The 8,987-nt window shown below is 39.4% G+C and overlaps 1 protein-coding gene across 9 annotated transcripts in view; it reads right to left on the bottom strand.

Annotated features, from left to right (window-relative positions):
• Positions 1-1,336: 1,336 nt before the first annotated feature.
• The window catches only part of PCNX1 (pecanex 1), a 171,357-nt gene continuing 163,706 nt past the window's right edge, over positions 1,337-8,987 (bottom strand). For 8 of the 9 annotated variants that reach the window (XM_057734000.1, XM_057734002.1, XM_057734001.1 and 5 more), the window contains 6 exons: positions 7,902-8,132; positions 6,777-7,051; positions 4,881-5,080; positions 2,448-2,890; positions 1,895-2,035; positions 1,337-1,707 (listed from right to left, as the gene is read on the bottom strand). In XM_057734000.1, coding sequence (XP_057589983.1) covers positions 1,567-1,707; positions 1,895-2,035; positions 2,448-2,890; positions 4,881-5,080; positions 6,777-7,051; positions 7,902-8,132 — 1,431 coding nt within the window. In that variant the 3' untranslated portion in view covers positions 1,337-1,566. The remainder of the gene's footprint in view (positions 1,708-1,894; positions 2,036-2,447; positions 2,891-4,880; positions 5,081-6,776; positions 7,052-7,901; positions 8,133-8,987) is intronic. The other variant, XM_057734003.1, reaches the window with a different exon arrangement.

Raw genomic sequence — 8,987 nt, 5'->3', positions numbered from 1 at the left:
ACAGCTAGTACCACATGTAGAAACAGGAGTACTTTGGATATAATGGAGTAAACAAAATGTGTGACTGAAGTTAACGTCACCTGCTGCTTTTTTACTTCCCATTCACAGGCGGCAGAAAGATGGCTGCTCCTGAATGCTCAGATGTACAGTCTTCTTTGGAGTTTCACACAAAAAGAGAGAAGTTTTCTGACGGATTTAAAAAATGCCATACATTGAAAATGAAATCTAAATTGCAGTTCCCACCTAGTCCAATTGTAAATCTGAGTTACATATTTCCCTGAATACATACATTTTTAAAAAAACCAATACAAGTTATGAGACAACATATGAATTAAGTCAATTTCATCACAGTTACAAATATTTCAAATTACAGCTACACACTATAAATCACAGGAAATAAAATTCAAGTAACAGAACAAGAAGAGAGGAGGAAAATAAAAGGCAAAGTTATTAAAGAGGGATATAACAATAAGAACTGCACCATTTGGATAATTTTGTTTGAAAAAATTTTACTTCACTGAACTGCATGTGAATAATTTCAAGAGCTAAGAACTCTTAAAATAAAAGGCAATCAATCCTTTCTTTAAATTCCTGGACGTTCATCTTCTTCTTTGAAAAGCAAAAGTATTTTCTTCCCAGAACTGACCTCAGCAGAGCCTGCCCCAAGTGGGAGAAGCAGGGTAGCCGGGCGTACACGGTGCTGGAGCCCATCTGAAATTTGGATACGGGAGCTGGCAGGAGTGTTCACGGGACCAAGTCACTGACTACTGGCTCTGGGAAATGCCAATGATGAAGCTATGTGTATCTTGGGATGGAGTATTCATTGTAAAGGAAACATCCAATGGACTGGCATGAAGTACAGATTACTAAAGAAAAAAGAGCAGCGTAGTTCCTGCTACGTATAAGGAAAGGGAAGGGGTTAATCCCAAAGGCAATTTAAATAATGGTACTTTATTTTCATATATAAATAAATGTTCTGAGAAATCTCAGACTTTAGTGCATTGTAAAAAATTAGTGCAGTTTTTTCATTAAAGTTTTTAGCGCTCAAGGAATAAGATAAATCTATGTCTGTTCATAGTCTCTTCTACTGTACATGAAACGTTTATACTGCTATATGTCAAACTGAAGGTTTCTACACTTGTCTGTTTTTAAAAATCAAGGTAAATGGATTTCATGTTTTCTGACAAAACATGGCAATTATTTTTGGCAAAGAAATTAGAAAAATATGAGATCATAGTTTAGAAATCAAGAGTTTGTTGATTTAAAGCATAGGCAATGCATAGGAAAAAACTTTTTTAAGGATGTATTTTAACAGAACTTTATCCTTCATGCAAAATGTTTTCTCAGCAGCTAACTTAAAAAAATATTTCAGCTTTATTTGGGGATGGAGACAATGACAGGAGTCAGGGTGAAGGGCGAAGGAGAGGTGCTTAACCAAGCCCACTCTATGTTCAAGTCTCTCCTACAGGATCAAAGTGATACCTGCAGGCATCTTCTGCTCTCTCCTCTTTTTTTCCAATGTGCTGGAATTTTGAGGGAAAAGAAATGAAGTTATAAAACATTGGCTCACACTTCAGCCCCAAGTTCTAGTACCCCAGTTTCAATTACAGTCACGTATTTATCTTCAATCTGGACCAGAAGTACTGTCTTGTCGATGTGGGATCTAGTACCTGGATCTCTGCTGCAAGGCACCCAGCGGTGAATCACCTAATGATTCAGAATAAAACATGCAGTTAGTGGCAGAGACCTTGAATATGCTCACAGACTCTACCCTTAAGATCAGAGGTAGTAATTCAATTTGCTAATTAAACATAAGTACATAAATCAGCTAAAAACATGCGTACCAGTCAGGCTATAAAAAAGGTCAGAGCACCAGCTTCATAAGAGAACTTACATGGCCTTCCATGCCCTCCTGAGGACTCCAGTCTTTCCAGTTGTTTCTCCCAGCTTTTAACCGAATACCCTCGTCAGGCCACTGCAGCTCTTTCCTTTTTGACAGGTTGATCCCATCCAGAATTTGACTGGGATCCACAATCTACATTGTAAATAAACATGGATCATTTCCAATTCATTCTTCCTTTGATGATGGATAATTACACAATCACAAACAAACCTTCTTTCACAGGCCTCTTTGTGTCTCAAATTCGCCACTGCCTATAACGGAATAAGAAAGGACCTAAAGGGCCACCTGTATTCCTTTTAGCCTCCTGGGAGATCTACTGCAATGGCCACATAACCATGGCTGAAGAGGGAACAAATATCAGTGAAAAACTGCTTGCTTTCCGCTTTTACATTGGCAGAAACTTTCTTCTAACATTCAAAAATGTTCTAGTCTTCAGACTACGCAATACAAGGTGTGTTTTCACAAGAGTCCTTCACTCAAAAAACAAGAAATAAAAACAAACGAGTAAGAGAAACAGTGCAAGAAGAACCCTGGGCTTACTCACTTGGACTCTGTAAATCACCTCCCCCTTTTTGGCATGTGCATTATTGGCAGGACTTAAGGTGTTGCCAGGCTGCGCGTCGGCGGCACTGCTCTGACCGGCGTCTGTTCCAAGAAAGCCCACGAGGGTGTGATGTTTGCAGGCTGGGATGCTTTGGCTGGAGCTGCTGGAGGAAGGCAGGCCGTGCTGCACACAGGCCGGGCCGCTCTGGCTGGGGGGTTCCATCTGGTTCACCATGGAGAGGCGGGACTGGATGGATGACGGTAAATTGCGAAGCGATATCTGGCTGGTGGAGGAGCGCCGACAAGGCGCAAATCCCGTGGTGGACGTCCGGAGAGATGAGTGCCGGCTGCCATAGCAGTAAGACGACTGGCTGGCTACGGAGGCCCGGGCGGGGGACTGCCGGACCAGGCTGGACTGCACAGAGTGAGAGCTGTGGCTGGTGCCTGCAGAGGGAGGGAAAGCAGCGGCACGCATTCTAAGCGGAACGATCCACACGCAATTGCTTCTGTGATAGTTTCTAAGACTTTCTCCCTTGAGCCTCTCACTTTAAATTAGTTGGTGAATTCGCTGAATTTAATATTTATATCTAAAACGTTTAAAGTTACCAAAAAGAAATAAATATCTGAGATGTATTTTCTTGTGTGGTTTTTATAATATAATTTTCATTTGCTTAAGCATTTTAAAACTCAAATTCTGGGGCATAAATAAGACACAAATAAATAATAGGAAACAGCAGGATTTAGGTTGAGATAAATCCTAAATTTTCTTTCATGGACATATTTCAGAATAACATGAAGATCTCCTTAATACACAGGAAATGAAATATCTCACAGAAATGAGACAGTGAGAAATATGTATTAAGGATCTACTATGAGGCAAGTTCTGTAACTACTATTTCTCAAATACAGTATTAATGCCCCTTCAATCTATTCCAATGCCAGGCGACACTACCTACAGAGACACAGTGAGGCCACACTGTGACATGCATATGCATTAAATGACCACTACTGAATATGAATGATCAGTGACACTGAAGAGCAGGTTCTTCTGTGTCCTTTTTTCTAACGGCTCGAACGGATTCGGCAGATTTGTGAAGAGTGATGTGAAGATTATTAGGAAGTTATTATTAATTATATTGGAAAAATAACTACATGTGCGTATTATCTGAAAATAAAAAGAGCTAATCAATGTTAAGAATGAAAGGTACCTTTAAAGAAGCACACTGGCAGTTTTAGAAGTTAAAGAACATGCAACATGTTGATCACACACCTAATTAGAGTCTTAACAATCCCAGTGCCATTACTTTTTTTAAAAGAAGTAAATGTTTTAAAACTTCATCTGATCCATGCGAAACAGTGGGGGAAAGGACAGTGCTGGATCTACCAACCCGCCATCTGGGAACAGATGAAATCTGAGTCCTGCTGCATGCCTGGTGGATTACAGCTCTCATGTAAAAGCCAAACTAGTAAAAGAACACCTTCCTTTGGGATAAGGAAAATTTTCTTAAATAGGATACAAAAAGTATCAATCATAAAGGAAAAGATCAGTGAATTGCTCTCCACAAAAATTAAGAACTTATCAAAAAAAAAAAAAAAAAAAGGCAAGCCACTCTACACAGGAAGGGAAGGGAAAGCCAAGATACAGAATGGGAAAAAGTATTTGCGGTACAGAAAACTGACAAAGAGCTCTAAACCAGAATATGCAAATATAAATAAGAAAAAGATAACCAAATAGAAAAATGGGCAAGAGACTTAACATGCACTTCAGAAAGAAGAGCTGATAAGCTCATTTAAAAGTTTCCAACCTCAGGCATTAGAGCAATTCAAATTAGAACAATGCAACTAGAGACCACACCCCTCTCCTGCTTCTCTGAGAGCAGGCAGTGGGGGTGGGGATGATGATACTCAAAGCCAGGCATTCCCATATGTGACTGGTCAGAGTACCAACTGGTGTAAGAGAAAAGAAAAATTCTAGAAAGACTTTTTGGTGTTACATATAATAAGTCTTAAACATTCTCGTAAACTTTGACTTGATTCCTTTTTTAAAATTTCCAGCCTAAGAAAATAGTGATTACAAAGATTTATTTACAAAGATTACTACAACACTCAGAAGAAATCAAATCTTTGTTCAACAGAAGTTAAATACATTATATTATTTAACTATTATTAGCCTTTAAGAATGATACTTCCAAAGAAATGCTATTTCAAATAGTGTATATTTATATACATTAAATGATTAATATAAACAAGTAGGATAATGTCCTACTGGAGATCAAACAAAACATTCTGTTTATATATTTCCAAGTAGGTAATATGTCATCCTTTTTACACATACACACACACACACACACACACACACACACACACACACACACACACTACCTGAACCTCACAGCTGAGGGGCTAACGTCACACATAATTTTGTTTCAGATACCTAGTGCTGGAGGGTAAGATGTGACAGGCGGATGGAGTCCTCCTCCCTGGCCTGGGTTTCCAGTGCTTCCTTGGGACGCACTGTTGTGGGGATCACTGGCAGTTGTTGCACTGTTACTAGTGCAAGAGGTTCCACCTCCAGTATCAGAATCTTCAATATTGCCACCACTGTTACATCCAGCTCCACAACCTTTCCTTAACCTAGGAACAAACACCAGAGTAGGAGACACGGTCCCAAGATCACTTCAAGACAGGTATTTTATTCTCTTTTGACCTATTCTACTAATGCTATTTAATGCTACTAATGTTCACCCCTGAAAGTCTTCATGGGGCAATCAACATTAGGAAGCAAAGAAGTCTGTTATGTTTTCATAGCTCCCTCTCATATTCACTGCCTCCCTTCTTCCTAGTCAACTTCACTTTTATACACTTTATCATCTTCTCTACACCAGAATAAAGAACTGCACATAACAAGTTGTTCTATTAAGATCTCAGCTGGAAATAAAATTCTTACCGCTGTATACAACCCATAAAAACCTAAGTGATTTAAATTAAACCTAACGTATGCTGTAGCACACCTAAAGAGAGCTGCTGTAATAATTTTTCTTCTTTTTAAAGCGTAGGGTGACTGACTCTCCTGGTTTGCCCACAACTGTCTCAGTTTGGCACTGAAAATCCTGCATCCCAGGAAACCACTCAGTCCTGGGCAAACAAGGCAATTCCAGCAGAACACATTTTTTAAAAAATTTATTTTCTTTTTATTATTATTTTTGGCTGCATCAGGTCTTAGTTGCAGCACGTGGGATCTTCATTGTGGCATGCAGGATCTCTCATTGCGGCATGCAGGATCTTTTATTGTGGCATGGGGGCTTTTCTAGTTGTGGTGTGGGGGTTCCAGGGCATGTGGATTCCAGTGCGCGGGGGCTCTGTAGTTTGCAGCACGTGGGCTCTCTAGTTGAGGCGCATGAGCTCAGTAGCTGTGGCACATGGGCTTAGTTGCCCTGCAGCATGTGGGATCTTAGTTCCCTGACCAGGGATTGAATCTGCATCCCCTGCACTGGAAGACAGATTCTTTACCACTGGACCACCAGGGAAGTCTCTCACGTATTTTTTGAAAAGAAAATTTCTTTGAACACTACCATGGCTTGTGTTCTTCCCTTTGTTTGAACAGGGATAGACATTAAAATGGTGAAATTTTACCCTGTAATACTGGGTATTCCTGGAAGAATTTTAAAACACCTATTTGAGTGTCTGTTGCCCTAAGTGTTTTGGATTAAGTTCTGATATTAAAGGATCTGAACAACTCAATCTGAGATTTTTCTTTACCATCCATCAAATTATGATGTTCCTACACCATATATCATAATTTACTACACAAAAGGCAAAGGAAAAAATTCATGTGCATACTTGAAGACACTACGTATCTGAGATGTGAGTGCTGACTAATTGTTAAAATGGCAGCAGTATCTCTGCACCTCACAAGGAGGAGTTTCAACATGGACAGCTTGCTCCCCCTACTGCTGGAATGCAGCACAAAAAGAACGTAATCAACCGGCACACGTTTCTTTTATTTTTCTCTAATTTGCCTTGTTTGTTGACCCACACATTCTAATAGTGGCAATATGATGCAACAGAGACTTTAAGAAATTAAAGAGAGGGAATTGTCCAAGACTCTACTACATGCTGGAGTAGTGGTTCCTGACCAGAACTGTACATTAGATTTATCTAGTAAGAGTTTGAAGATACAAATGCTCAGACTCTACTTCATGAAGCTCAGCTGTAACAAGTTGTTATTATACTGTGCCATCTGGATTTTTTCTTCAAGCTTTCCAGGTGATGCTAGTGCACACTGCCTAGATGAAGCACGTCAGGACACACCACCACACCTACGGCTCACCTGTGCCAGGTTGACACTACGAAGTTTCTGATATTTCCCAAGCTGATAGGTCCCCCAAGAATGTCTTTAAGCTGCTCATGGCTGTCAGAGTAAGAAGTTGTCAGGGGTGAGACAAAGATCGGGTAGCCAATAGGTTGATCACAAGATGAGTTTATCATGTTTCTCAGAGCTTGCTTGGCATTTTGGATGCTACCTCTCTCTGGGTTACGGTTACGTAGGAAAACAAGCTCCTGCTGTTGCCCTGCCCAAAGGCCTCGGACACACTCCTTATTCACCTGAAAATCAGAGCACATGGGAATTAGGTCAACAGGCCAAGAATAAAATTTATATAAACAGAAGAGTAGAAATGGGAGGGATATAAAAGACATTATGATAACCAACCATGAAAAGCAGGAAACAAACATAAGTAGGTCACATCTGAATAGGAGTTAACCATTTTTCACTGTCATTAGGTTGTTAAATAAGCACCCACAGAGCTCTTCCCTCTGCTCTGCCTTGTAAAAATACCAAGTAAAATGTAGTCCATTTAGTTTTCTAAATTGGTGAAGCACTGTATTTTGTAACAGATAACAGATATTTTTGATAGAAATGAGAGGTAACAAAATGTTTAGAGTTGAAAGGATGTTTGTGATTTTGGGGGTTGATTCAATGAAGAAAAAAATAAACCATTATAAACTATCAAAATAAAATGTCAGAGATTAAACCTTCTAAAGCTCTGAGATGTTCAGAAAAACAACAAAGCAAACAAACAAGTTAGAGTGAACCATTTACAGTTAGCTGCTATGAAGCACAAGCTATAGCATTATTTTGCAACCTAGGAATCACATCATATTAGCAACACAGTGCTGACATTGAGAAATGCTGCCCAAACAGCACACGTTAACAGGCAAGAGACAGCCAAAACAGAAATAAGCAAAAAACTTAAGGCTTTATGGCACATGAAGAAATTTCAGAGAACAGAGTACATTACCGACAAAATAAAGTGCTTGTAAACAATAAACGTTAATGCAGCATGGTCGTTAGTTTTGTTTTCTATAAAAGAGTTTCAGTTACTTCTTAAAAGTCTGGATAAAGTTATCTAAGTTGCATAGTTGTCAGAGGCAAACAAGTGCCTCCAAACCTTACTTTAATGACCCTGAAGCTAAGGTAGCGTCTGTTCAGCATGATGATCTTGTACTCGTTGGTGCCATCGTCCATGACGTGCCGCAGAGCAAGCAGGGAGGGCGAGTTGGCAAGGACTGCGCTCCGCCACGCAGGGTCCCCTTCGTGGGCTATGACGAGGTTCTTCTCGTGAGATACAATGGCTTCATAGAGCACAGTGGGGTCGTCGTACTCATCTGGAGAAGTGAAATGGTCCTATGTACAGAGATAAAAAATATACTTATATTTTTAGGAAAAGAAGAGGATGACTTCCAGGATGATAAAAGTTTCTGAAATTACTAAATCAGTTACTAAATTAGAAGTCTTACAAAACTGGCTTATATATTTCATATCAGCACATGTTAATATTATTAGAGATAAATCATTTAAGTGGGTTTTCATATCTTCATGTTTCTTTCTGTTAAAGGATTATCTCTTTTGTTATCAATTAGGGGAGGCTAAAACTACCTGAAAGGTCTCTAAATTGTGTTTCTTTTTAACTAGGCACTTTTCACTTAAAGCCACAACTCTAGAATGATTATAATATACCATTTTATCCTGCCTCTCATTTAGTTAAGATAGGCTCAAAACTATGAGCTCTGAGGACAAATTAAGGGTCTCCGTCCTAGAGAAGCTAGTAAAGTCTTCCCTAAAAAACCTCTTGGTCTTAGCAACTGCTCATGCATTTGATAAGTTGTTATTTAATATCTACCACATGCAAGATTCTGTGGCAGGTAGCATGGAAGAAACAAAGGAGTACATGAAGTATATCTCCCATTCAGAAACCTAAAAATTAACAGGAGATACAGGATATAAACCCAAATAATCGTAACACAAATCAGAATTTCTGAAATGGTGTGTTATTAAGGAAACACAAATATTATACTGGCTGCCTTCATATTTAAATATTACATTGGCTGCCTAGATAAATTTTTACATCCAGGTAAACTGACTCATTTGCGCTCACGCCAATTGACTGGAGTGTGTGGTATCTGGAGGGGAGATGAGTGAGAGCAAGAAGCTGATATCCCTAAGGATGCACCTCCAAGTCTGGGGGTTCACCTACGCGAG

This window comes from Hippopotamus amphibius, chromosome 4 (genome assembly GCF_030028045.1).
Source record: "Hippopotamus amphibius kiboko isolate mHipAmp2 chromosome 4, mHipAmp2.hap2, whole genome shotgun sequence".
Lineage (NCBI taxonomy): Eukaryota > Metazoa > Chordata > Mammalia > Artiodactyla > Hippopotamidae > Hippopotamus > Hippopotamus amphibius.
This window is presented reverse-complemented; position numbering and strand designations above follow the sequence as displayed.